At 58.3% G+C, this 27958-nt stretch overlaps 1 protein-coding gene and 1 long non-coding RNA gene across 16 annotated transcripts; one reads left to right on the forward strand and one right to left on the reverse strand.

Moving 5' to 3' along the window:
* Positions 1–1392: 1392 nt before the first annotated feature.
* PPP1R16A (protein phosphatase 1 regulatory subunit 16A) lies at positions 1393–27370 on the forward strand. 15 transcript variants are annotated; one of them, XM_055348597.2, is made up of 13 exons: positions 1458–1539; positions 14994–15172; positions 21697–22527; positions 22644–22687; positions 24004–24074; positions 24150–24295; positions 25347–25450; positions 25518–25642; positions 25739–25864; positions 25938–26013; positions 26094–26223; positions 26381–26546; positions 26772–27370. In XM_055348597.2, the coding sequence occupies exons 3-13, from the start codon at positions 22502–22504 to the stop codon at positions 27150–27152; spliced, it is 1395 nt and encodes a 464-aa protein (XP_055204572.1). In that variant the 5' UTR covers positions 1458–1539; positions 14994–15172; positions 21697–22501; the 3' UTR covers positions 27153–27370. The 15 variants fall into 15 exon arrangements, with proteins under 15 accessions (XP_063565722.1, XP_063565721.1, XP_055204569.1 ...); XM_063709652.1 differs by having other exon boundaries at positions 1393–1539; positions 21697–22687; positions 26706–27370; XM_055348594.2 differs by having other exon boundaries at positions 1394–1539; positions 21697–22687.
* On the reverse strand, positions 19333–24008 carry LOC129524099 (uncharacterized). Its single transcript, XR_010135068.1, has 5 exons — positions 23211–24008; positions 22441–22677; positions 21616–21706; positions 20550–20835; positions 19333–19530 (listed from the first exon to the last, which is right to left on the reverse strand). It is a non-coding gene; the product is annotated as an uncharacterized lncRNA (long non-coding RNA).
* Positions 27371–27958: the final 588 nt, after the last annotated feature.

Below are 27958 nucleotides of genomic sequence, written 5' to 3' on the forward strand. Positions count from 1 at the left end.
CAGCCTCCACCATGATAACCTCAAAGGGCTGAAAATCTGCAGCATACGGTGGGGTCCAGCACACCCTGAGGTGCGGAGGGGAGGGACAGGCAGCAAGTGTCCAGGAAGAGGAGGCCTGGGCCGCAAGGGGCCTTGTATGTGGGGTGCCACACTGCTCCTGCCCCCCACACCCCCGGTCGGGTGGTGCCCCTTTTCCTTCTATCTCTGACTCTCCCCTCAGACCCCACGTGGTTTCCCTCAGGACTCCTGTCACCACCTCTCTGCTGTGTTCCCTAGGTTATGGTTGCACAATCCTGTGCCTCATGAGGCTAATACTTGTGGCCACTTAACCCCATTCGGTCAGCAAGGCGTCGTTCTTTCCTACAAGTGTTTGTTGTTGTTGTTTTGAGACAAGGTCTCACTCTGTTGCCCAGGCTGGAGTGCAGTGGTGCGATCTGGGCCCCGTGCAGCCTCCACCTCCCCAGCTAGGGCGATCCTCCCGACTCAGCGTCCCGGGACTACAGGCGTGCGCCACAGAGCCCAGCTAATTTCTTAATTTTTGGTAGGGACTGGGCCTGCCTATGTTGCTCAGGTTGGTCTCCCGGGCTCAAGCGACCCACTGGCCTCGGCCTCCTCCCAAAGTGCTGGGATCACAGACGTGAGCCACCGCGCCGGGACTTTCCCATAAGTTTTTTTTTTTGAGACGGAGTCTGGCTCTGTTGCCCAGGCTGGAGTGCAGTGGCGCGATCTCAGCTCACTGCAAGCTCCGCTTCCCGGGTTCATGCCATTCTCCTGCCTCAGCCTCCCGGAGTAGCTGGGACTACAGGCGCCCACTACCACGCCCGGCTAATTTTTTTGTATTTTTAGTGGAGACGGGGTTTCACCAGGTTAGCTAGGATGGTCTCGATTTCTTGACCTCGTGATCTGCCCGCCTCGTCCTCCCAAAGTGCTGGGATTACAGGCGTGAGACACCGCGCCCGGTCTCCCGTAAGTTTTAAGGCACCCCCCTCTCCACTGGCGCCTCCTTGGTGGGGCGCTGGAGGCTCCCCAAGTTCTGACCGCTCTTCTCCGACCGCACTGTCCTGGGCCCGAAACCACCCCCAAAGCTGCCACTCATTCCGCTGGCGCCCGTCCCGTTGCCCGCGATGACTCGGTTTTGTCCAGCATAAATCAATGACCACCGTCCCGGGAGCCTTGGAGCACTTTGAGCCATTCCCGTCCCACCCACGCCCCAAGGAGGTCCCAGCCGCGGAGGACTCGCCCGGTCGCCCGCAGCTGTCCGCGTTGGCCCCCACCCCCGACCGTCCCTCCCCAGGCCCCGCCCCCGACCGTCCCTCCCCAGGCCCCGCCCCCGACCGTTCCTCCCCCCCCAGGCTCCGCCCCCGGCTCCCACGGGGCACCGCGGCTTCCGGCTATGGGTACCGCGGACCGGAAGTGTAGCGTTGCCATGGCGAGGGCCGGGCGCGGGGCCCGCCCCCGCAGCGCCTCAGGGAGCGCGGGGCCCACTGACCCGCGGAAGCCAGCGGACCGACTTGCGCGGCGGTCGGCGCGGGGCGCGAGGTGAGGCGCGGACTCCCGGGTCCTGCGGCGGGAGCGGAGCGAGGGATAGGGGCCCCGGCCAGGGACAGCAGTGGCGGGCCCGGGAAGGAGGGGCACTGGGTCGACACCGAGAGAGGAGGCCGGGCCGGGGAAGGATGAGGCAGAGGAGAGGGAGGAGGCCGGGAAGGGCGGGAGGAGGAGGAGACCGAAGGGAGAGAGGAGGCTGGCGAGGGAGGAGGCCGGGGAGGGGCCCTCGGGAGACGCGGCTGCCGGCACGCGGGCGCCCAGGGCACAGGTCCCGCCGGGCCGCTTTGGGCGTTGCTGGCTGAGGCCCAGGGCAGCAGGTGCCAACGGTCAGGAAAGGCAGGGAGCCCAAGGCTGCCGGTGGGCCCTTCGCGTTTTGTTCCAAGGCGAAGGTGTGTGGATTCTCCGCAGCCCGTCGGTCAGGTAGACAGCTCCGGAATTATCTTCATTTTCAGATGAGGAAATCGAGGCCGCAGAGAAGGGACTTACCCAAACTTAAGCTTTGTGTGGGCCTTGGAGCTAGGCTGAAGGAGAAAGTGGAGTCTCACTGGGGCAAGTTCCTTCAACTTTCAGGGATTCAAATGACCTCACTTGTAGTGCGGGGCGTCCGGACCACCCCTCAGGAATTGGGATCAGGGCAAGAATTACTAACTAAGCAAGCACCCCTCCTGGGAGGGAGTGTCCAGGACTGGTGTGGGCCCCTGTCTGTACCAGAGCGGAGGCCCGGGGCACAGTGGGATTAATTTCCATGGGTGCAGAGAGGGGAGCCGTGTACGGAGTCATTCTAGGCTTAGGGGAGACAGAGCAAAGTTAGCCTTCCCCAAACCTCTGTGCCTTCCTTTTCTTCTTGGATTCCTACCTGGGGGTGGAGGTGGAGGCGGGGGTACCGCTGCCTTTGTCAAAGCGTGTCTAGCCCAGCAGTGAGCCCTCCTGGGCGTCTTGGCGCCCCAGTTGCTTCCTGGACGTATTGGGGTTTCTCTGGGAGAAGGGTCTTGCCTGCAGTACCCTGGGCCTCCTGAAGAGGCCTCTGGTTGCGCTGCCTGATTCAGGGACCCAGAGCCACGACTCGCCGAGAGGAGCTCCGGCGGCGTGCGGCCGGGTTGCCTGAGGGGCTGGGGGCTGCCTGGTGGACTTGCACACATGCTGGCTCCATACTTGTCACTGTGGTGGACGCTCAGAGCTCTACAGGGCCAGCTGCCTGCCCCTGCCCCAAGTCCCCCGGGCTGGGGTTGGGATGGGGGAGGCTTTAGGGGGTCCTTCCCCCTCCTGGTGCTCGAGCTGGATTTCCTCCCTGTTGGCTGGGGCCATCCCTCGTGTCTCTGATTGGCCTGTCCTGGCCTCATCCCTCACCTGCTTGGGATGCACTTGGACTCCGCTTTGCCCCGAGGGTTGCCTGGGCTGGCACCTAGCAAGGGGGCTCCTCCTGTATGACTGTACTTTGGGGTCTGTGTTCTAGGGATTCTTGAACCTCTGGTCTGAATGAACAGCCGATTGATACAGCTCTCCACTGCATGCAGCTTAGGAACCTCAGTCTCAGGTGACCCTACAGACTACCAGCACCCCCAGCTCCACCCTTGCTCTTCCCCGAGCATGTCCTAACCCTAGCACTTGTGCCACATCTATCCATTGGCCAAAATGAGAACTGGGTGGCAGTTCCAGGCCCTTCTTTCATGCCGAGGCTCTCCTGGCACTGGTGCACGCACACCTAAAGTGAGGCCTTTTCATCAGACTTGCTCAGCCAGGAGCTCGGAGGCTTCCATGTCACATCCTGTGCTGGGACCCCTGTGCCAGAGGCTCAGTAGCTGTTCACTTGTTCAGCCCACTGCACTTACTGAGTGCTGCCTATGAGTCAGGAACTGGCCAGGTTCTTAGGATGCAGCAGGGAAACAAACAGTAACTGGCATGTCAAGAATTAAAACAAGGTGATGAGATAAGAGAATGACAAGGTAACCACAGAAGATCTCTGAGGAGGTTGCACTTAAGATGTGATCCGAGTCCCACAAAGGAGCATGCTGTCCTAAGATCCGGTGGAAGAACTTTCCAGACAGAAGGAGCAGCTGATGAAGGTGGGGGTGATGATGAAGCTGGTAGCACCAAATAAATGTGCTAGACCAGGGGTTGGCCAGCTTTTACTGTGAAGGGCTAGGCAGCAAACATTTTAGGCTTTGCTGACCATGTGGCTTTCTGTTTTTTTGTTTGTTTGAGATGGAGTCTCACTCTGTCGCCCAGACTGGAGTGCGGTTGCACAATCTCCACTCACTGCAACCTCTGCCTCCCGTGTTCAAATGATTCTCCTGCCTCAGCCTCCCCAGTAACTGGGATTACAGGCACATGCTACCATGCCAGTTAATTTTTATATCTTTTTTTTTTTTTTTTTTTTGAGACAGAGTCTTGCTCTGTAGCCAGGCTGCAGTGCAGTGGTGCGATCTCAGCTCACTGCAACCTCCGTCTCCCGAATTCAAGTGATTCTCCTGCCTCAGCCTCCCAAGTAGCTGGGACTACAGGCGCATGCCACCACGGCCAGTAATTTTTGTACTTTTAGTAGAGATGGGATTTCACCATGTTGGCCAGAATGGTCTCAAACTCCTGACTTCATTATCCTCCTGCCTTGGCCTCCCGAAGTGCGGGGATTACAGGCGTGAGCCACTGTGCCCAGCCCATGCTTTGATTTTTTACATCAAACTTTATTGAGGTGTAACTTACAGTAAGATGCACCTATTTTAATGGGTTTTGTGTGATGGGTTTTGTTTAATAGGTTTTGTTTGATGGGTTTTTTTTTTCGGAGTCTCACGCTGTGTCGCCCAGGCTGGAGTGCAGTGGCACGATCTTGGCTCACTGCAAGCTCTGCCTCCTGGGTTCACACCATTCTCCTGCCTCAGCCTCCCAAGTAGCTGGGACTACAGGCGCCCACCACCACGCCCGGCTAATTTTTTGTATTTTTTTAGTAGAGACGGGGTTTCACCATGTTAGCCAGGATGGTCTCGATCTCCTGACCTCGTGATCCGCCCGCCTCGGCCTCCCAAAGTGCTGGGATTACAGGCGTGACCACCACGCCCGGCCTGTTTGATGGGTTTTGTAAACACCGTCATAATCCAAATATAAAACATTTCCGTTGCCCCCAAAAGTTCTCTCGTGCTCCTCTGTGGTAAGCCCTTCCTCACACCCAGCCCAGGCAATAGTGATCGCTTTCTATTACTGTAGGTTTGGCATCCCTTTTTAAGAATTTCACATTGGCTGGGCGTGGGGGCTCACGCCTGTAATCCCAGCACTTTGGGAGGCTGAGGCAGGTGGATCATCTGAGGTTGGGAGTTCGAGACCAGCCTGACCACCATGGAGAAACCCCGTCTCTACTAAAAATACAAAAAGTTAGCCGGGCATGGTGGCACATGCCTGTAATTCCAGCTACTCGGGAGGCTGAGGTAGGAGAATCCCTTGAACGTGGGAGGCGGAGGTTGCAGTGAGCCGAGATCGCACCATTGCACTCTAGCCTGGGCAAAAAGAGCGAAACTCCATCTCAAAAAATAAAATAATTTCACATCAATGGAATCATATGGAATGAATACTTTTGTGTCTGATTTATTTTGCCGGACGACAGTGTTTTGCAGATTCAAGTGGTTATGTGAATCCATAGTTGATTCCTTTTCTTTCTTTCTTTCTTTTTTTAGTTTTTTTGAGACAGAGTCTTGCTCTGTTGCCCAGGCTGGAGTGCAGTGGCACGATCTTGGCTCACTGCATCCTCCGCCTGCCAGGTTCAAGCAATTCTCCTGCCTCAGCCTTCTGAGTAGCTGGGACTACAGGTGCCTGCCACCGTGCCCTGCTAATTTTTTGTATTTTTAGTAGAGACAGGGTTTCACCATGCTGGCCAGGCTGGTCTCGAACTCCTGACCTCGTGATCCACCCGCCTTGGCCTCCCAAAGTGCTGGGATTACCAGTGTGAGCCACTGTGCCCGGCTGCTGCTGCTGCTGCTGCTTTTTTTTTTTTTGAGATGGAGTCTTGCCAAGTGCAGTGGTGTCATCTCGGCTCATTGCAGCCTTGGCCTCCCGGGTTCAAGCAATTCTTCTGCCTCAGCCTCCCAAGTAGCTGGGACTGTAGGCATGTACCACCACACCCAGCTAATTTTTGTATTTTTAGTAGAGACGGGGTTTCTCCATGTTGGCCAGACTACCTGAAGTGATCCGCCTGCCTCAGCCTCCCAAAGTGCTGGGATTATAGGCATGAGCCACCGCTCCTGGCCAGTTTATAGTTTTCTGATTTTTAATTTTATTTTTATTTACTTATTTTTGAGATGGAGTCTTGCTCTGTTGCCCAGGCTGGAGTGCAGTGGCACAATCTTGACTCACTGCAACCTCCACCTCCTGGGTTCAAGCAATTCTCCCTGCCTCAACCTCCCAAGTAGCTGGGACTACAGGCACATGCCAGCATGCCCAGCTAACTTTTTTTTTTTTTTTTGGGGGGACAGTCTCACTCTATCGCCAGGCTAGAGTGCAGTGATCTAGGCTCACTGCAACCTCTGCCTCCTGGGTTCAAGCGATTCTCCTGCCTCAGCCTCCCGAGTAGCTGGGACTACAGGCGCCCGCCACCACGTCCAGCTGATTTTTGTAATTTTAGTCGAGATGGGTTTCACCATGTTGGCCAGGATGGTCTTGAGCTCCTGACCTCATGGTCCACCTGCCTCAGCCTCCCAAAGTGCTGGGATTACAGGCGTGAGCCACCGTGCCCGGCCTATTTTTTTTGTATTTTTAGTAGAGACGGGTTTTTGCCATTTTGGCCAGGCTGGTCTTGAACTCCTGACCTCAGGTGATCCGCCCCCACCTCAACTCCCAAAGTGCTGGAATTACAGGTGTGAGCCACCGCGCCTGGCCCAACTTTCATTTCTTTTGTGTATGTACCCAGAAGTAGGATATGCCTTCTTTTTTATGTTGTGTGGCTGACAGAGTTACGTTCTGTTCTGTAACCATAGTTCACATGTCAGTCTTTCTATCTACAGAGGCAGGCAGTGTGTGTAAAGTAGGTTTCCTCATCTGTGGGCTCAGTGTCCCAATTCCTGCCTCCTACAAATGATGTTCTTGGCTGGCTTCAAGTTCAAAGGCTTTCCTCCTGTTTCATGCATCATCAGTCTCCTTCATCACGTGAATTTTTTGAACTTTGTCATCCTATGTGTTGTGTCCTTCTGTTTTCTTTATTTCTTTTTATTTATTTATTTATTTTTGAGATGAAGTCTTGCTCTGTCGCCCAGGCTGGAGTGCAGTGGCACCATCTTGGCTCACTGCAACCTCTGCCTCCTGGATTCAAGTGATTCTCGTGCTTCAGCTTCCTGAGTAGCTGAGACTATAGGTGCATGCCGCCACGACCAGCTTTTGTATTTTTAGTAGAAATGGGGTTTTACCCTATTGGTCAGGCTGGTCTCGAACTCTTGACCTCAGGTGATCCACCCGCCTCGGCCTCCCAAAGTGCTGGGATTACAGGCATGAGCCACTGCGCCCGGCCTCTTTTTTTTTTTTTTTTGAGACAGAGTCTTGCTCTGTTGCCCAGGCTGGAGAGCAGTGGTGCGATTAGAGATCACTGCAGCCTCAAACTCATGGGTTCAAGCAATCTTCCTGCTTTGGCCTCCCGTATGTTGGGATTATAGGCGTGAGCCACCATGCCCAGCCCTTCCCTGTTTTCTTTTTCCTTGGCCACCTTCCCCTGCTCATCTCTCTGCTCTGACAGCTCCCACCATCTTTCCTTCCAACTCCCAGGAATTTGCTGGCTGACTGTGAGCTCTCTTTCTTGGAAATGCCTTTCCAGCTCCTGTCCCAGGCTCACAGGCATCTCAGTGGCTTACTGTGTCACCTGCGCCCTAGGTTGGTTGTCTAGACCCCACACCTCTGTTGTCCTAAGGCTGGGGACCCTCACGGTCCCAGTTCTGCCTCCTTCCACACTCCCAGGCCCTGTGCCACTGGCACATCTGTCCGCAGGTCCTTTTCCCACAGCCCCACCTAGACCGAAAGGTCTGTGTCTCTGTGAGGAAGTGAATACCGAGTCAGAGCAAATCCTGGGTTACAGCGCCGACCTCTCTGAAGCTCACTTTTGTGATTTTGGTTTCCTCACCATTGTACTTGACAGACCTTAGTTGCCACATCTACTCCGTGGGGGTTATGGCCGATTAGAGCTATGAAGCTGAATGAGGCAGTTCATAGGGAAGGCTGCTTGTGGCCCTGGCTTCTAGAAAGGTGTGATTTGCAGGGGCTGCTAGAAGCCCTCCCTGCCCTCTCTTCCCTTTCTTTTGGTCTAGGGCTGGCTTTTATCTTCAGTTCTCATTGAGTCTCTTTTCAAATGCAGATGCCTCAGGCTGCCAGCTTCTTTCATTTAGGCATCTGGGCCTTTGACACCTTGCTGTGAGTTAGTTTATTCGATTTATTTTGGAGCCAGGTGGCAAGGGGAAAGGAAATTGAAGAGGGAGATGCAACGCTTCCCCTGATTTCTGGGGAGAGGCTTCCCCAATTCTCCAGCCCCTGACAGACATTGCGTGAGAGCTCATGGTTAGCGGGCCAGTCCCTGGTGTGGTCCACGCGTATCTCCTGTCCCGGGCTGGAAGCGTGATGTGTGCAAATGTCCAAATCACGGGGTCTTCCCTCCCTCACAGGGCTTTAGCCAGGCAGCTGTTACTGAGGTAAATAATGATTTGTGTTTGTAGATCAAAAGTAGTGGAATAGTTTCAATTTCATATGGTTCTGCTGCTGAGTGTTATGCAGGGGGAGTCTGAGGAGCATTGAGATCACTGGGAAAGAGGCCGGGCGCATGGCTCACGCCTGTCATCCCAGCACTTTGGGAGGCCGAGGCAGAATGAAGAATCTCATGCCAGGGGCCAGAAAGGAGGCTGAGACCAGAGTGTGAGTAGGAGTCAGCCCCCTCAGAGGTGGGACCAGAGTGTGAGTAGGAGTCAGCCCCCTCAGAGGTGGGACCAGAGCATGAGCAGGAGTCAGCCCCCTGAGAGGTGGGACCAGAGAGGAGGCTCCTTAGGAAGCCATAGTGAGGAGGACATGTGGGACAGGCTCAAGGATTGACAAAAGAACCAGTAAAAAAGAATAGAATCTCAAAAAAAAAAAAAAAAAAAAAAGGCCAGGTGCAGTGGCTCATGCCTGTAATTCTAGCACTTTGGGAGGCCGAGGTGGGTGGATCACTTGAGGTCAGGAGTTCAAGAATAGCCTGGCCGACATGGTGAAACCGTGTCTCTACTAAAAATACAAAAAATTAGCCAGGCGTGGTGGCATGCACCTGTAATCCCAGCTACCCGGGAGGCTGAGGCAGGAGAATGGCCTGAACCCAGGAGGTGGAGCTTGCCGTGAGCCAAGATCGCGCCACTGCACTGCAGCCCGGGCGACAGAGCAACACTCCATCTCGGGGAAAAAAAAAAAACAATAGGTAAAGAAAAATAAATAAAAAAAGAAAAGAGATGGCTCAGAGATCCCTTGTAGACTTCCCGGGTACCCATGTGGTAACATTGCACCTGTCAATGGAGTACAGCAGCTCAAGGGGATGTTGACACCAATGTGCTCCATTGACCTTATTCAGATTTCACAGCTTTCCATGTGTCTGCCTGTGTGTGTGTGGTTTAGTTCTGCGCATCTGTCACTGTAGGGTTTGTGTGAGCCCATGGCCAAGATGCAGCACAGCCACCATAGGGACCTCTTGAGCTGCCCTCTTACAGCCACAGCCACCTCCCTTTCCCAGCCTTAACCCCTGAGAGCCACTGCTATGTTCTCCATCTGTATGGTTTCACCATTACGAGAATGTTCCATAAATGGAGTGCTGCAGGGTGTGGGCGTTGAGGTCGGCGTGATGTCCTGAGGTCCATCCAGTTGTGTGCACTACTAGTGTGTTCCTTTGACTGGAGGAAACGTCCATGGTATGGATGGACGGACCACCATGTTTTTAACCATTCACCTGTTACAAGACATTTGGTTTTTTCCCCAGTTTTTTGCTATTATGAATAAAGTTGCCATGAACATTTATGTAGTTTTTTGTGTGACTTAATTTTTTTTATTTTTTGAGACAGAGCCTCACACTGTTGCCAGGTTGGAGTGCAGTGGTGTGATCTCGCGCCACCACACCTGGCTAATTTTTGTATTTGTAGTACAGATGGGGTTTTGCCATGTTGGCCAGGCTGGTCTTGAACTCCTGACCTCACATGATCCCGCCTGCCCCAGCCTCCGAAAGTGCTGGGATTACAGGCGTGAGCCACCACGCCTGACTTAAATTTTCATTTCTCTGGGATAAAGGCCCGTGAGCGCAGCTGCTGGGTGGTTTGGGAGTTGCATGTTGAGCTGTTTTGGTTTAAGAAACTTCCACACTGCTCTCCAGAGTGGTGGCTGTTTTATTTCACAGGTTTTCATCAGCTCCTGTGAGATTCCTTTGTCCTCACATCCTTGCCGTTTGGATTCGTGGGCAGCGGTATCTCGCTGTGGCTCTAATTTGCATTTTACGAATGGCGGGTGATGTTGAGCATCTTGTCACGGACGCATTTGCCATCTGTGTATCCTCTTCAGTGAGGTGTGTCTTCGCATCCTCTGCCCATTTTCTAATTGGATCGTTTCATTTTTACTGCTGATTTTTTGAGACTCGTGTGTTCTTGACAGCAGTCCTTTGTTCTGTGTGTGGTCTGTGGATATTTACTCACTCAGTAGCTGTCTTTTCACCCTCCTCGCAGGGTTTTTAGCAAGGCAAAAGTTTTTAATCTTGTCAAGGTCCAGTTTTTCCATTTTCTGTTTTATAGACTGTGCTTTTGCTTTTGGTGTCACCACTCTGTAGAAGTGCTATTATTTTACCTTTACGTTAGATTTGCATTTCACCTGGGGTGGGGGTCAAGATTCTTTTCTTTTCTTCTGTTTTTTTTTATTTTTTGATTATTTTCTGTCACCCAGTCTGGAGTGCAGTGATGTGATCTCAGCTCACTGCAACCTCCGCCTCCCAGATTCAAGCGATTCTCCTACCTCAACCTTCAGAGTAGCTGGGACTACAGGTGTGTGGCACCACAACCGGCTAATTTTTTGTATTTCTAGTAGAGACAGGGTTTCACCCTGTTGGTCTCGAACTCCTGATCTCAAGCAATCCTTCCCCCTCAGCCTCCCGAAGTGCTGGGATTACAGGCGTAAGTCACTGCGCCCGGCCCCAGCACCATTTATTGAAGGCTTTTCCACTCCCAGCAGTGTCATAAATTGCATGTCTACACATGTGTAGGTTTATTTCTGTTTTGTTTTTGGGACAAAACAAAACAGGGTCAGAGACAGAGTCTTGCTGTGTCCCCCAGGCTGGAGTGCAGTGTTGATTTCGGCTCACTGCAACCTCTGCCTCCCAGGCTCAAGTGATCTTCCCACCTCAGCCTCCCGAGTAGCTGGAACTGCAGGGGTGCACCACCATGCCTGGCTAATTTTTTAAATTTTGTAGAGATGAGAGTCTCCCTGTTTTGCCTAGGCTGGCCTTGAACCCCTGGGCTCAAGTGATCCTCCTGCCTCGGCCTCCCAAATTGTTGGGATTGCAGGTGTGAGCTGCCTCATCTGGCAATTTTCTGGACTCAACCGTATTCCATTGGTTTATTTCTCTATGCCTAAGCCAGTAACTTAGGTCTTACTTACCAAACTGTATATAATAAGTCTTGACATCTAATAGTGTAAGTACTTCAAATTTGTTCTCTTTCAGGCTTATCCCTACTGTTCTTGGCCTTTTGTGTTTCCATATAAGTGGAGAATTAGCTTGTGAGTCTCACACTGTTGGGGTTTTGATTGGGACTACATCAAATCTTGGATGAATTTGGGGAGAAATGACATCTTTTCAGTTCTGGGTTTTGCAACATATAACGTGATGTCTCCTCCCATATCTTCCCATAAAGATATGGTTGTGGTTTACTGTGTACATCTTTTGTTAGGCATATTCCGAGGCATTGAGGCTTTTGGGTGCTATTCTGTTGTTCAGTTCTAAGTAGGAGTGGACATCCTCCCCTGACAGCCTCTGTCTTTCCAGGGAATTTTCTTTGGGAGGGCAGGAGAGAAAAGGCAAGGGAAGCTCTTTCCAGGGGTTGTGCTTTGGGAGGGCAGGAGAGAAAAGGCAAGGGAAGCTCTTTCCAGGGAATTTGCTTTGTCTGGTAGGGCAGGAGAGAAAAGGCAGGGGAAGCAGATTTCTGCAAGCGTCAGAGCCCTTGAGGGAGTGGCTCTGCTATGTTCAGAGTCACTGGGGCTGTGGGAGCAGGAGGGCATGGGGCAAGGTGAGGGCATGGCAGCGAGGGAGGCACTGGAGTGTTGGAGTCAGGGCTTGTAGTAGCGAGCCAGGCAGAGAGGAGGCGATGGGCAGAGAGTGGGGTGTTGAATGGAGGTGACAGGCATGGGCTGCAGTTACTGGTCGTGATGGAGCACAGTTGGCCAGAAGATAAGGACACTGGTGTAGAGAAGAGGTCAAGGCTCAGAGGGGATAGGCAGTCCACAAATGTTTGTCCACAAGAACATTAGACCACCAGGAATTTGGGCAACGATGGGCGGGGGTGAAGCCACAGTGAGGGCTGGTGCTGGGTGGTTGGTGCCTGATGATGTGTGCTCCAGCTGGGATGCTCAGGGAGAGGATGGGAGGGGGACTCCAGGCCTCAGCCAGGAGCACAGGGGTTGGGGAAAGAGGGCCCTCAGTAGGGAGGACATGGTGTCGCTGGGGACAGAGCCCCAGGGGAGGGTTTCAGGATGGAGGGTGGAGAGATCCTGGATCAGAAGCCCCCTCCTGGCCTGGTGCAGTGGCTCACCCCTGTAACCCCAGCACTTTGGGAGGCTGAGGCAGGCGGATCACTTGAGGTCAGGAGTTCATGTGAACTCCTTGCCAACATGGTGAAACCCGCTCTCTACTAAAAATACAAATATTAGCCGGGTGTTGTGGCACACACCTATAATCGCAGCTACTCAGGAGGCTGAGGCAGGAGAATCATTTGAACCCAGGAGCTGGAGGTTGCAGTATTTCATGCTGACGCAGGTGCTTTGGGATGAACTTCTTAGAGTTGGACTGGGAGGGGGGTTGGACTAGGAGGGGGGTTGGTCTGAGGGGGGTTGGTCTGGGAGGGGGGTTGGACTGGGAGGGGGGGTTGGACTGGGAGGGGGGTTGGACTGGGAGAGGGGTTGGTCTGGGAGAGGGGTTGGTCTGAGGGGGGTTGATCTGAGGGGGGTTGGTCTGGGAGGGGGGTTGGTCTGGGAAGGGGGTTGGTCTGAGGGGGGTTGGTCTGAGGGGGGTTGGTCTGAGGGGGGTTGATCTGAGGGGGGTTGATCTGAGGGGGGTTGATCTGAGGGGGGTTGGTCTGGGAGGGGGGTTGGTCTGGGAAGGGGGTTGGTCTGAGGGGGGTTGGTCTGAGGGGGGTTGGTCTGAGGGGGGTTGATCTGAGGGGGGTTGGTCTGGGAAGGGGGTTGGACTGGGAGAGGGGTTGGTCTGAGGGGGGTTGATCTGAGGGGGGTTGATCTGAGGGGGGTTGGACTGGGAGGGGGGTTGATCTGAGGGGGGTTGGACTGGGAGGGGGGTTGGTCTGAGGGGGGTTGGTCTGAGGGGGGTTGATCTGAGGGGGGCTGGTCTGAGGGGGGTTGGTCTGGGAAGGGGGTTGGTCTGGGAAGGGGGTTGGACTGGGAGGGGGGTTGGACTGGGAGGGGGTTGGACTGGGAGAGGGGGGTTGGTCTGAGGGGGGTTGGTCTGAGGGGGGTTGATCTGAGGGGGGTTGATCTGAGGGGGGTTGGACTGGGAGGGGGGTTGGTCTGAGGGGGGTTGGTCTGAGGGGGGTTGATCTGAGGGGGGCTGGTCTGAGGGGGGTTGGTCTGGGAAGGGGGTTGGACTGGGAGAGGGGTTGGACTGGGAGGGGGGTTGGTCTGAGGGGGGTTGGTCTGAGGGGGGTTGATCTGAGGGGGGTTGGACTGGGAGGGGGGTTGGTCTGAGGGGGGTTGGTCTGAGGGGGGTTGATCTGAGGGGGGCTGGTCTGAGGGGGGTTGGTCTGGGAAGGGGGTTGGTCTGGGAAGGGGGTTGGACTGGGAGGGGGGTTGGACTGGGAGGGGGTTGGACTGGGAGAGGGGGGTTGGTCTGAGGGGGGTTGGTCTGAGGGGGGTTGATCTGAGGGGGGTTGGTCTGAGGGGGGCTGGTCTGAGGGGGGTTGGTCTGGGAAGGGGGTTGGACTGGGAGGGGGGTTGGACTGGGAGAGGGGTTGGTCTGAGGGGGGTTGATCTGAGGGGGGTTGGACTGGGAGGGGGGTTGGACTGGGAGAGGGGTTGGTCTGAGGGGGGTTGGTCTGAGGGGGGTTGATCTGAGGGGGATTGGTCTGAGGGGGGTTGATCTGAGGGGGGTTGGTCTGAGGGGGGTTGATCTGAGGGGGGTTGATCTGAGGGGGGCTGGTCTGAGGGGGGTTGGTCTGAGGGGGGTTGGTCTGAGGGGGGTTGGTCTGAGGGGGATTGATCTGAGGGGGGCTGGTCTGAGGGGGGTTGGTCTGGGAAGGGGGTTGGACTGGGAGGGGGGTTGGTCTGAGGGGGGTTGATCTGAGGGGGGTTGGTCTGGGAGGGGGGTTGGTCTGGGAAGGGGGTTGGACTGGGAGAGGGGTTGGTCTGAGGGGGGTTGGTCTGAGGGGGGTTGGTCTGAGGGGGGTTGGACTGGGAGGGGGGTTGTACTGGGGGAGGGGGGTTGGACTGGGAGAGGGGGGTTGGTCTGAGGGGGGTTGGTCTGAGCGGGGCTGGTCTGAGGGGGTTGGACTGGGAGAGGGGGGTTGGTCTGAGGGGGGTTGGTCTGAGGGGGGCTGGTCTGAGGGGGGTTGGACTGGGAGGGGGGTTGGACTGGGAGAGGGGTTGGTCTGGGAGGGGGTGAGCTGCACACTGGGCCCTGGAGGACACTCAGACCCTCCCTCCTGCCCCCATCACCACTCACTCGTCCAGCCACCACTTCCCCTAAACTGCTGCTTCCTTGGAGCAGTCTGCAGGCCCCGGGGATGCCCTGTGTGTAGGAAACTTACTGCTGGGGCCTCCCTCCCAGAGCTTCATGTGGCTGCAGGGGCCCCTCCAGAGCCTCCTCTTCTGCCCTGGACACCCCAATGCCTTCCGTGCTGACCTCAGTAGACGTGGTGTGACGTGCTGATGTGCATCCTGCAACTCGGCTCCAGTCCCCAGATGTAGGCTGCTTAAGTGCAGGGCCTCCTCCCACTGTCCCTCCCCAGGGCACAGCCAGACAAGTGCAAATGGAGCCTCTCCAGCAGCCACCAACCTGCTTTATGGCTGGTGCTGTCCTTGTCACATTTCGGGAGGTCTCTGGACATTTGGCTTCTTTTCAGAGTGGACCCTGTGAGCCGCGGGCCATGGGCCATAGGGAGCCTTGGCCTGAGCTTGTCCCCTCCTTGGCCGCACTGAGCTGTGCCTGCCTTGCCAGCATCTGCCTGGCTCCCTCGGTCCTTCACAAAGACTGATGAAGGCCCCTTTTCCAGGTACTGGCACACGGGTGAGGAGTCGTAGAAGAGGGGCCTGCAGATTGTGCTCTCAGCAAGCCTGTCGTCTAGTGGAAGACACTAGCCGGGACACAGAGCCCACATGTGGACACCGCTGTGGGTTGGTGGCAGGGGTCGAGCAGGTGCCATCAGGCACATGAACGGTGGAGTCTTCAAAGGTGAGCTGCTGGGGCTGGGCGCGATGGCTCACGCCTGTAATCCCAGCACTGTGGGAGGCCAAGGCAGGCAGATCACCTGAGGTCAGGAGTTCCAGACCAGCCTGGCCAACATGGCGAAACCCCGTATCTACTAAAGGTACAAAAATTAGCCCGTGTGGTGGTGGGCGTCTGTAATCCCAGCTACTTGGGAGACTTAGGCAGGAGAATCGCTTGAACCTGGGAGGTGGAGGTTGCAGTGAGCCAAGATCATGCCGCTGCACTCCAGCCTGGGTGACACAGCGAGACCCTGTCTCAAAAAAAAAAAAAAAAAAGAAAGTGACCTGCTGTCTGCCCAGCCAAGGGCTGGGGAGAGACCAGCAGTCTGGCTGGAGAAACCTCCCACCCAGCCTTCCAAATGAATGGTGAACAGTCACTCTGGCGGGACATCCAGCACTGGAGTTCGTTATAGCTGAGGTGAGACATGTCTCCAGAGCCTGCACCTTCAGAAGGTCAGCAGTCCTTCTGAGAGTCCAGCACTGCAGCCACTGACCCCCAGACAGCCTCTCTGCCCATGCAAATAAGTCTGGCCAGGCATGGTGACGCATGCCTGTGATCACAACACTTTGGGAGGCTGAGGCAGGAGGATCACATCAGCCCAGGAGTTTGAGACCAGTCTGGGCAACATAGGGAGACCCCAACTCCACACACAAAAAAGACAATAACAAATTAGCCGGGTGTGGTGGCGTGCACCTCCCCAGCTACTGGGGAGGGTGAGGTGGGAGGATCGCTGGACCCCAGGAAGTTGAGGCTGCAGTGAGCTGTGACTGCAGCACTGCACTCCAGCCTGGGGACAGAGCAAGACCCTGCCTCAGAAGCAAACAAAACAGAATCAAACAAACCAGTCTGTGTGTATGTAACACCTTTAGCCAGGCTCTGGCAGCCTCTGCACCCATGGGCAAGATACCATAGCCATTCTCCCATGGACATTGAGACCCACCTCATCTTGTTAACAGATGTATATGTATAGATGTTATTCTACAGAATGGCTACACAGTTATTTTTCCCAGAATGATGGGCCCACATCTAGGTATTTTCCCATTTTTTGCTCTGTATCTCATACATATTGCTACAAATAAAATCAAATCTGGTCAGGTGTGGTGGCTCATACCTATAATCCCAGCATTTTGGGAGGCCAAGGCATAAGGATTGCTTAAGACCAGGAATTCCAGACACCAGCCTGGGCAACATAGGGAAACACTGTCTCTACAAAACAAATTAAAAAATTAGCTGGGTGTAGGCCAGGCATGCTGGCTCACGCCTGTAATCCCAGCACTTTGGGAGGCTGACATGAGCGGATCATGAGGTCAGGAGATCGAGACTATCCTGGCTAACACGGTGAAACCCCATCTCTACTAAAAATACAAAAAATTAGCTGGGTGTGGTGGCAGGCGCCTGTAGTTCCAGCTACTCGGGAGGCTGAGGCAGGAGAATGGCATGAACCTGGGAGGCGGAGCTTGCAGTGAGCGGAGATTGCAGCACTGCACTCCAGCCTGGGCGATGGAGCGAGACTGTTTAAAAAAAAAAAAAAAAAAAAAGTTAGCCGGGTGTGGTGGTGCCCACCTGTGGTCCCAGCTATGTGGGAGGCCAAGGTGGGAGGACTGCTTGACCTTGGGAGGTCGAGGCTACAGCGAGCCGTGATTGCACCACTGCACCCCAGCCTGGGCAACAGAGTGAGACCCTGTCTCTTAAAAAACATAATAAAAAATCAACAACAAAACAACCAAGTCTTTTAGTTATAAGTTACAGGAACCAACTCCACCAAGCCTAAGCATAACTGGGCTATTAAAAGCCCCCAGAACCAGCCGGAGGGCAGGTGGTGTGGGGGCGCTGGGCCAGCCCGTCACTGCCGGGGCTCCCGTGCTGACTGTCCAGATGCCGCCCGCTGCACTGTGGCGCTTGGGCTTTCACCCTGCGATGTGCGGCCAGAGGGCGGGCAGGCCCACTTCTCTCTGGCTCCCCAGCACTGTGAGTCCCTCTGGCTGGCCTGCTCTGGGGGTTGTAGTAGGGTGGGGTCCTAGAAATGGGGCTGTCAAAAGGTGTACTTTTTTTTTTTTTTTGATATGGAGTCTCTCTGTCACCCAGGCTGGGGTGCAGTGGCGCCATCTCAGCTCAGTGCAAGCTCCGCCTCCTGGATTCAAGTGATTCTCCTGCCTCAACCTCCCAAGTAGCTGGGACTACAGGCGCCCACCACCCCACCCAGCTAATTTTTTGTATTTTTAGTAGAGATGGGGTTTTACCTTGTTAGCAAGGATGGTCTCAATCTCCTGACCTCGTGATCTGCCCACCTCGGCCTCCCAAAATGCTGGGATTACAGGCGTGAGCCACCGTGCCTAGGTGCACATTTTAAGTTTGGAGGTGCACCTTACGGAGGTGCACCGTCCACACATCCCTGTGAATGGGGGAGCCTACAGCAGGTCCCCGGCCTTCTGCCCCGCCTGTAGAAGCAAGTTCCCATCCTCTTTCTGCACCCTCCTCACCATTTCTCTGAGACTCTTCCTTCCCCTGCCCCTTTCCTCTCTTTTCTTTCTTTGAATGGCATGCGGCCTCTACCTGTCCCTTGTCCCTATCTGTGGGTGAATAGAGTGACACCGCCCCTCAGGCTCTGGGCTCTCGTCGCACCATGGACACTGGGAGGTGGGTACTGTGGTGAAGTAGTGACCGGGGCAGCTCTGGGTTTAGGCTTGGCCTTGGTCTCCCCATGTGGAAGATGGGGTGATGGCAGGTGCCTGAGGCAGTGATGGGAGTAGAGAGGGCGCTGAGGCTCTCGGGCCTGGAGCTGTCCTCACGGGGGCTCCTGGGAGCTTGGGCTGGGCCTCCCTTCCTGAAGCCACATGGCCCAGGGGTATGTAGGCAGTGAGGGGACGGTGGGTGGGGGTCAGGGACAGTGCCCAGTATCCTCCATGGGGCTCCTCCCGCCTGGGTCCCACACTCAGGCAGCTGGCCTGGGCTTTGAGGACTGGAATGAACCCACCGGGTTATCTGTTTAGAACTGGAATGAACCGACCCGGGAATCTGTTTGACATTCCAAGGAGGTTTGGGGGAAGGTTTGTGGAGTAGAGGGAGCCGCCCTGCCCAGCCCCCTCAGCCTGGGTGTGTCCATTTGGTGGGACTACGAGCTGGCCACCAGGCTCTCATGGCTCAGCCAAGGGGCAAGTCTTCTCAGCTCTGGTGGGCTGTTCCTGGTCCGTCTTGTGGCTGGGAGGAGTAGACAAAGCTTCCACTAGAAGTTCTGCTAGGGCAGCCAAGATTCAGGTAGGAGGGAGGCAGTCTTTCCTTCTGGAGCCCTCAGCCCACTGCCGTGGGCCTTCGGCTGGCCGCTTCCTTCTGAGGCTGATTCCTGGGCAGGGAGGCCAGAGGGGGACGCTTAGGGCTCAGCCTGGGGGGAGGTGGGCACTGGGACACCCCCTGGCACCCACTCTTGGGGGGCCCTGGGCTCACTTTGGGTACCTCGTTTTCTCTTAGAGGAGGCAGTTGGGCCCTCGAGCAGGACAGGAACCTGCCCAGAGTCCCATGGAGACATTGGGCAGCTTCCAGCTAGGAGGAAGGTGGGCCTGCTAGGGTGGGGCCGAGTGCCCTGTGAGCCGTGCTGGGTGGGGTGGGGGAGGTAGAGCCTCCCCGCCCGTGGGCCTCTCTCTGCAGCCAGGGGGACTGGGGGGGTTCCCACTGTCCAGCTGCTGTTCTCTGATGAATTTTCACGGATGTGCCTTGGAATGAGAAATGAGACAGGCATTCTGTCAGGAGCGCGGCCGACGGACGAGACAGGCGTTCCATCGGGAGTGCGGCCGTGCCTCGGAATGAGAAACGAGACAGGCGTCCCGTCGGGAGTGCGGCTGACAAACGAGACAGGCGTCCCGTCGGGAGTGCGGCTGACAAACGAGACAGGCATCCCGTCGGGAGTGTGGCCACGCCTCAGAATGAGAAACGAGACAGGCGTCCCGTCAGGAGTGCGGCTGACAAACGAGACAGGTGTCACGTCGGAAGTGCGGCTGACAAATGAGACAGGCATCCATCCCGTCAGGAGTGCGGCTGACAGACGAGACAGACATTCCGTTGGGAGTGTGGCTGCCATGCTCAGGCTTTCTCTTCTGTAGGACATAGGCAACAGAACATCTTTTTTCCTTTTTAAAAATCTGTTTTAATTTCTCTTACATTAATTATTTTTTAAATAATATAATATAAATTGAGATGGGGTCTCGCTGTGTTGCCCAGGCTGGTCTCGAACTCTTGGGCTCAAGCGAGCAGCCTGCTTCGGCCTCCCAAAGTGCTGGGATTACAGGTATGAGCCACTGTGCCCCGCCGATCTTTTGTTCTATAAAATGCTGGGGACAGTAGGTGGTGTCTGTTAAATCTTTTTTTTTGAGACAGGATCGCCCTCTGTCTGCCAGGCTGGAGTGCAGGGTGTGATCTCAGCTCGCTGCAGCCTCTACCTCCCGGGCTCAAGGGATCCTCCCACCTCAGCCTCCCGAGGAGCTGGTACCACAGGCGCATGCCACCAGCTAATTTTAAAATTATTCTGTACAGACAGGGTCTTACCCTGCTGTGCAGGCTGGCCTTGAACTCCTGGGTTCAAGTGATCTTACTACCTTGGCCTCCCAAAGTGCTGGCATGAGCCACTGTTCCCTGATGGTTAAATCTTAATCTTTCCTTCCCGTGGCTGGAGAGAGACTGGGGCTGGGCAAGGGCAGCCTGCCTTGCTCTTGGCTTGTGATCTCTTTGGGTTGGGGTGGGGGTGAGTAGCTACTGCCCAGGTGGGTTCTCTGGCAGGTCCAGAGATGCTAATGACAGAGAGGTGAGGATCTCATCTTGCCAGCCCTGTCAGGAAGAGGGTGTGGGCTGTGAGTGGCTGGCAGGGAGGAAGGGCTCTGGCATGCCAGGTGTGGTCTGCCTCCTCTGTCCTCATGGATGCGGAGCTGGCAGCATGCCTGCAGGACTGGCTCTCCTGCCTCTCTGGTACCCATGCTGTGTCTCTAGAGGGCAAGGGGAGAACTTGGGAGCCTGGGCAGGGTGTCTGGCCAGTGTGTGCTTGCCCTGGCCTCTGCGGTCTACAGAGCTGGCCAGGCTTGGGAGCAGGCTGCTCGGAGGGAGAGTTACTGCCTGGAAAAGCTCTTTACTTGGCAGGCAGAAAGCCAGGTCGGGCCACTGGCCTTACTGGCCATGTCCTCAGGAAGCCTCTGAGGCTAGGCCTGCAGAGGGGGACTATGTCTAGAGTAGGCTGAACCTGTAAAGTGGGGCTCCCAGATAAATTGGGGGCCCCTGAGCAGGAAGGACCTGACGGGCTTAATTTGGCCTGGCCTGGGACAGTCCCCTTTCTGAAAGAAGGGGGCATTCTATGAAACACCTGGGTAGAAGTCCAGCGGTGAAGAGTCGGGTCAGTGTGTAGATGGCCGTGAGGCCTGGCTGCGTGGAGAACAGGGCTCCTGGCAGGCATCTTCTGCAGAGCACGGAGCGCCTTCTTTCTTTCCTTTCTTCCTTTCTTTCTTTCTCGGAGTCTCGCTCTGTCGCCCAGGCTGAAGTGCAGTGGCGCGATCTCGGCTCACTGCAAGTTCCGCCTCCCGGGTTCACGCCGTTCTCCTGCCTCAGCCTCCCGAGTAGCTGGGACTACAGGCACGTGCCACCACGCCCGGCTAATTTTTTGTATTTTTAGCAGAGATGGGGTTTCACCCTGTTAGCTAGGATGGTCTCGATCTCCTGACCTCGTGATCCACCCGCCTTGGCCTCCCAAAGTGCTGGGATTACAGGCGCGAGCCACCGCGCCTGGCCAAGCACGGAGTGCCTTCTGAAGTGAGGCCTGTGGCCAGCTCAGCAACCACACTTAGTGTGTCGGGCAGGACTAGGGCCATAGCAGGTACATAGGCAGGGTTGTGCCCCAGCCGAAGCTGTCTGCCTGCCTGTCTGTCCCCATAGGCCTCAAGCCAGGCACCAGGTGGGGGCTTTCATTGCAGCCTAGGATGGCAGAGGCATTGTGGGAGCCCATCAAGGAAGAGGTCTAGAGACTGGGCAGTGAGAGGCTGGGGTATCAGTCAGGACCGGCGGAGGCGGGGCCTACCCTTGGAAGGCAGGAGAGGTGGAGGCCCAGGAGGCGGGGCCTGCCCTTGGAAGGCAGTAGCCTGCAAAGCCCTCAAGGCTGTTCCACGAGACCTCACCCTGCCCAGCCTTAGGACAGTGCCTGGCCCTGGAGGAGCAGCCTAGCAGGGAACGCCTCGCTGGGGTGGGCGGCCCTTTCTGGAAAGGGTGGGTGGGAGGAGCCTGACATGCCTTTCCCCCGCCCCTCTCTGAACCTGAGGCAGAATGGGGGCAGAGTAGCTCCCCGTACCCCCAGGACTGTTGACCTGCAGTGCTCTCTGTGGACAAAGGGTGGGCCTCACACAGGGCAGGACCTGAGACAGCTGGAAGCCTGGTCTTACCTGAGGCCCAGGGCAGGGGCTCCCGGGGGCCACCCTGCCTCAAGCCGGCCCTGATATGCTTCCTTGTTCCCCACTTCTCAGGTGTGAGCAGCTGCCGGAAGAGGAGGTGCTCCTGAAGACACTGCGGCCGGCCCGCCTGTGCCTTTGGTGCCCTGGCTGCCTAGAGAGCCTCACCCCTGGGCCCTGGGGCCAGGACTCCAGGACTCTGACTACCTGCCCTCCCCCAGCCTCAGCGGCTGCACCTCCTCATTAGTACTGATGCACTGACCTCGGCACACAGCTGGGAGGGATTGGGGGACTGGGTCATGGCTGCTCCCAGGCCCCACCCAGGCTCCTGAGCCTAGGTGAAAAGAGGACTCTTAGGGGCTCACAGGGGCTCTCACTGCTGATTGGCCCTGCCCTCCCTTCCCCCTCAGCAGGGTGCCAGGAAGCTGGAACCTTGTTATCTGGGTAATTAGTTTCAGACCCTGGACTGAGGCCGGCCAGGTCTCAGGGCTGCCTCCCATAGGTTGTGCACCCTGACCCCGAGAGGGAGGCGAGGCACTGCTGGTCGACAACTAGAGGCTGGCCTGGGGAGCCGGTTTGGGGTGCCCTCCCACACTGCCCTCCCTGCCCCGGCCCGTGCCCCCCAGGGCTGCCTGGGCCTGGTTATTGTGTGGGGCCTCCTGACCCAGCCAAGGGCACGAAGCTCTGGGAAGGGGATGCCCCCGAGGGTGCCAGTCCAGCCAGCTGCCCCACCCCTCAGGCCCAGCCTGGCCCCCAAGCTCCCCACTCTGGTGCCCCGAGCAGCCCTGTGGGCAAGCAGCCGCCGCCATGGCCGAGCACCTGGAGCTGCTGGCAGAGATGCCCATGGTGGGCAGGATGAGCACGCAGGAGCGGCTGAAGCATGCCCAGAAGCGGCGCGCCCAGCAGGTGAAGATGTGGGCCCAGGCTGAGAAGGAGGCCCAGGGCAAGAAGGGTCCTGGGGAGCGTCCCCGGAAGGAGGCAGCCAGCCAAGGGCCCCTGAAGCAGGTCCTCTTCCCTCCCAGTGTTGTCCTTCTGGAGGCCGCTGCCCGAAATGACCTGGAAGAAGGTGAGTGTGGCTGAGCCCAGAGCAGCTCCCAGCAGACGGCCCACTCCCTGCTACCTGGGTGCCGTCTCATGCCAAGGCTGGGGGCTGGGCCTGTCCACAGCTCCTGGGCTCCAGCCCCGAGATCTTGCCTGGTCTCTTCAGGCTGGGTGGCCCAGGGTGCCCCCATCAGGCAAGCCCCAAGCAGTGGGCAGCCCTGAGGCGAGCCTGTGCGGGACAGCCGTCCTTCAGGCGGGGGCTGCATGCAGAGGGCTCCTGCTGTGAGGTGAGCCGAGGCCATGAGTGGACCCCCAGGAGCCTGCAGAAAAACCTAGTGCGGGGCCCCACGGGAGCAGGGGTGGCCGGTAGTCATTGCTGCTTCCTGTTAGGCTGCTCAGGAGGGCCCTGGTCTCCACCTCTGTGAAATAGAGTGGGACCAACCACCTCTGCGGGTGACAGAGCCAGGCTCTGGGCAGGCACAGAGCTATGCAGGTGGCCCCCTCTCGGTGCCTGCCCTAGGCTCTGCTTGTGACTTTCTTCTCCTCACCTGTGCCCCACGCTTGCAGCCCCAGCTGTGTGGGTTCCACTTCTGGTGCTCTGGGGTCTGGGGGGAAGAGGCACTGTGGTGGCCCTTGAGACTCCTTCCTGCCTCCCTCCGGAGCAGAGAGTAAAGAGGAGCCGGCAGTGTCTGGCCTGCATCTTCCCATGTGGACAGGAGCCCTCCCGGGAGGCCTGGAGGCAGAGGGAAGAGGCGGAGGGTGCCATGGTCCACAGGGAGCTGTGGGAAGGTGGGAGCCCTCCTGCTGCACCCCAGGCACCGTCAGGGAGAACCCTGGTGACCTGGGCGAGAGCTGGGCCCGAGTTGGGATCTTTGATGGGGAGGGGAGTGAGAGCAGGGATGTGCTCTGGTGATGGGGAGCCTCAGGTCAGGTCCCAGAGGACCCAGGAGAGCTCATGAACACAGGGCTGGCCGGTTGTCAGGGAAGAGCTGAAGGAGCTGCAGTAGCCTCCAGGCAGGGAGCTCTTCCTGGGCTGGAGGGAGGTGTGGGATTGTTGGAGTGCTGCTCTCACACAGGAGCACGGCCTGTTCTGGGGGTCGGAGGGCTGGAGCACCACCATGAAGGGCCTGCAGGTGGGTGGAGGCAGAGGGCTTCTGGGAGTGTGACCGGCCTGGGCCAGACAGATGCCTGGTGCTTCTGCCCCCACCCCTGGGCTCTGGTGTGCCTCCTGCCATCAGCACCACTGTCTTTCTTGTCCTTCCCTGGGTCCTGGGACGAAGCACAGTTGACAGGACCTGACCAGGGCCAGGACCCTGTCCTCACCTCGCCACCTTTTTGCAGTCCGCCAGTTCCTTGGGAGTGGGGTCAGCCCTGACTTGGCCAACGAGGACGGCCTGACGGCCCTGCACCAGGTCAGCCTGCACTGGGTGTGGGCAGGGTGGGGGCTGGCCCCCGTGCTCTGGTTGCTCACGTGGCACGGTTTGCAGTGCTGCATTGATGATTTCCGAGAGATGGTGCAGCAGCTCCTGGAGGCTGGGGCCAACATCAATGCCTGTGACAGTGAGTGCTGGACGCCTCTGCATGCTGCGGCCACCTGTGGCCACCTGCACCTGGTGGAGCTGCTCATCGCCAGGTAGGGCCTGCTGGGCGTCCGTGGCAGGGAGAGGCTTCCTCTCAGATGGCCGCTCAGGAGGCTCCTCTTGGGCAGTATCTGTGGCTCTCGGCCTCCTGTGTTCCCGCCTTCACCTTTGCTGACCCTGCCTGTGTCCTGGCATGGAGAGCAGGGGCCTGGGGCTCCAGGGGAATGGGCATGTGCCCAGGGCAGCGTGGTCTCTGCCTCCCCAGCATTCGTCCTCCTGCCGAGAGGGCAGGCCTCGGGCCCCCCCAGAATGTGCACAGAGACATGTCTTGGTCAGTGAGGAGGGCAGAACTGGTAAGGACGGAAGCAGAGTGAGGAGGCCAGGTGGCTTGGGAGGAGAGGGTACCTGAGCACAGGTAGGGCCTTTACCTTTAACACAGAGGGACGTAGAGCAGGGGGAGCTCTGAGCAGGGAGGGTCCATGAGCCTCCTCCCTTCCCCTTTCCTCCAGGCATCTGTAGCGGGAGAGAGGTCAGGGCTGCCGTCATTCTCGAGTGCCCCTGTGAGGCCGGGTGGGGTGTGGATGGCGGTCCCGTCACACACAGGCGCTGTGGGGCGGGCGGGGATGTGGGGTGTCCACAGGTAGGCCTGCTCCTCCACTGCACACAGGCACCCCCCTCTGTGTTCTGGGCTCCCCTTCACCGCCCTTCTTCCCTGGGGCCATGCTCCCCACAGCTCAGCAGCCCCTCAGCGTGGCTGCCTGGTCCTGCGCCCCCACCACCCTGTGCTCCCTGGGGTCCCCAGGGTCCCTGCTCCCCAGCAGGCAGGCCCATCCAATGCATCTTTATGGGGGCATCGCTGCCCCTGGAGGTGCCAGGAACCTGGAGCCCTGGATGGACAGAGACTGCAGGAGGCCTGTCTGGCTTAATGACAGGATCTAGGACAGCCCATGGGCCCCAAGGCCGCCTCTCCCAGCAGCAGGTGGACAGGGTGCCTCCTGAGGGGCAGCCCTGGGCTGAGGGGCCCTGGCGGGGACTTCTCCAAGTGAGGAGCCTGGCAAGCGGGGAAGGGCCTTGTGCCCAGCACTCCGTCCGTCTTCCCTGCAGTGGCGCCAATCTCCTGGCGGTCAACACCGACGGGAACATGCCCTATGACCTGTGTGATGATGAGCAGACGCTGGACTGCCTGGAGACTGCCATGGCCGACCGTGGTAGGTGCGGCGGTGCGGCTGTGGGAGGGCTGCCGGTCGCGCTCCCTCTGAGCCTGCCGCCTCGCAGGCATCACCCAGGACAGCATCGAGGCCGCCCGGGCCGTGCCAGAACTGCGCATGCTGGACGACATCCGGAGCCGGCTGCAGGCCGGGGCAGACCTCCATGCCCCCCTGGAACACGGGGCCACGCTGGTGAGGGCTGGGGGGGTGAGGGGCACACGGGGCTGGGGGCCTCGCTACTTGGAGGTGGGGGATGGGGCCGAATTCAGGCCGGGCGCTTGCCTGCAGCTGCACATCGCAGCCGCCAACGGGTTCAGCGAGGCGGCTGCCCTGCTGCTGGAACACCGAGCCAGCCTGAGCGCTAAGGACCAAGACGGCTGGGAGCCGCTGCACGCCGCGGCCTACTGGGGCCAGGTGAGTGCGGGCGGGAGCAGGTGGGAGGGGGCTTCCAGCGCAGCAGTCTGCAGCTCCGGCCTGCCGTCCACAGGTGCCCCTGGTGGAGCTGCTCGTGGCGCACGGGGCCGACCTGAACGCAAAGTCCCTGATGGACGAGACGCCCCTTGGTGAGCTTGCGGGGCCCACCTCCACCTGGGGGAGAGGACAGGCGGGGAGGGCGCCCCTGACGCCTGCGCCCACTTCTCAGATGTGTGCGGGGACGAGGAGGTGCGGGCCAAGCTGCTGGAGCTGAAGCACAAGCACGACGCCCTCCTGCGCGCCCAGGGCCGCCAGCGCTCCTTGCTGCGCCGCCGCACCTCCAGCGCCGGCAGCCGCGGGTAAGCGCCGCCCCCAGCAGGCCCCGCCCCGGGCTTGGCCCCGCGGACGTCAGCCCCGGGCGGAGTGCCAGCCGAACTGGGGGCAGAGTCCGAGGGGGCGGGCGGGGTCCTCCCGGCACTCCCCTTCCCCTCACTCCCTCTTCTCTCTCCTCCCCAGGAAGGTGGTGAGGCGGGTGAGCCTAACCCAGCGCACCGACCTGTACCGCAAGCAGCACGCCCAGGAGGCCATCGTGTGGCAACAGCCGCCGCCCACCAGCCCGGAGCCGCCCGAGGACAACGATGACCGCCAGACAGGCGCAGAGCTCAGGCCGCCGCCCCCGGAGGTGAGCGCCCCGTCCCTGCTCCGCCCAGCGCAGGGGTGGGCCTGGCTCTGCCCTGGTTCTCTCTCCGCTTGGACCCCCTCCTGCCTGTGTCAGGAATGGTGCCCTGCAGAGGCCAGCTTTTGCCCCATCTCTCCTGTCTGTCCCTTCATCACCATACAGCCTGAACCCAAGGCCAGGGAGGGGGAAGGAGCCTCCTGATGGCTCTGGGACCTTCGCTTCCCGCAGGACAGCCCCGAAGTGGTCAGGCCGCACAATGGCCGAGTAGGGGGCTCCCCAGTGCGGCATCTGTACTCCAAGCGACTAGACCGGAGTGTCTCCTACCAGCTGAGCCCCCTGGACAGCACCACCCCCCACACCCTGGTCCACGACAAGGCCCACCACACCCTGGCTGACCTGAAGCGCCAGCGAGCTGCTGCCAAGCTGCAGCGACCCCCACCTGAGGGGCCTGAGAGCCCTGAGACAGCTGAGCCTGGCCTGCCTGGTGACACGGTGATCCCCCAGCCTGACTGTGGCTTCAGGGCAGGCGGGGACCCACCCCTGCTCAAGCTCACAGCCCCGGCGGTGGAGGCTCCCGTGGAGAGGAGGCCGTGCTGCCTGCTCATGTGAGGCTGTTGCTCAGCGTGCAGGGGCCCTGTCCCGGGCACAGCCCAAGGCTGCCTCCCCATGGTGCGTGCCCTGGTGCTGCCGGTGCAGCATGGAAACCCCGGCTTCTACTGTACAGGACACTGGCCCCTCTCAGGTCAGAAGACATGCCTGGAGGGACGTCTGGCTGCAAAGACTATTTTTATCCTGCAACTCTTGATAAAGGGCTGTTTTGCCATGGAGCCTCGTTGTGTGTTGTGTGTCTCAGCTGGGTCGCTGTCCCACGGTGGGGAGTGGGTTGTGCCGTTTGGCTGGGGTGCCACCCGTGCCTGTGAGCACGAAAGCCTGTAGGTGCGCGCTGGGGCATGTGGCAGCCCTGGCCGTGTGGGAGTGAGGCTCACAGCCACTGGGCTGGAAGCCTGGGCCTCACCCACTCCCTCCCGTGCTCAGCCTCCTGGAGCCTCCTCCGTAACCCTTTGCTTTCCTGAGAGGAGCCAGGTGCTTTGAAGGAGCCTCTATGGGGGCTAGGGCCTAGGGTGTCTGTGCTGAGGGGCGGAAGGTGGGGGTCCCAGGGACCATGGCTTGGAAAGGGAGGTGGTGTTTTCCACAAGACTCTTGTGTCAGAGCCAGAGGGGCAAAACAAGCACAAGGCTGTGTCAGAAGCTCCCTGGGGGGGTTGTGGGTCCCCAGTTCCTGGCATGCAGCCTTAATCCTGGGGCCTGGCTGCCAGCTTCCGCCTGGGCTGGCATAGGGGACACGCAGTTGGCCACTCTGGCTCTGAGCTGGCTGGGCACAATGTGTCAGGGTGAGGGGGCCCCTTAGGGGCCTCA

The sequence above is a fragment of the Gorilla gorilla genome, chromosome 7 (assembly GCF_029281585.2).
Source record: "Gorilla gorilla gorilla isolate KB3781 chromosome 7, NHGRI_mGorGor1-v2.1_pri, whole genome shotgun sequence".
Classification (NCBI taxonomy): domain Eukaryota; kingdom Metazoa; phylum Chordata; class Mammalia; order Primates; family Hominidae; genus Gorilla; species Gorilla gorilla.

Coding starts and splice junctions, on each gene's coding strand:
- PPP1R16A (XM_063709640.1), top strand. CDS start 22,429: ATGGCCGAGCACCTGGAGCTGCTGGCAGAGATGCCCATGGTGGGCAGG. Junction 26,014..26,093: donor GATGGACGAGACGCCCCTTG/GTGAGCTTGCGG, acceptor CCCACTTCTCAG/ATGTGTGCGGGGACGAGGAG. Junction 26,547..26,771: donor TCAGGCCGCCGCCCCCGGAG/GTGAGCGCCCCG, acceptor CGCTTCCCGCAG/GACAGCCCCGAAGTGGTCAG.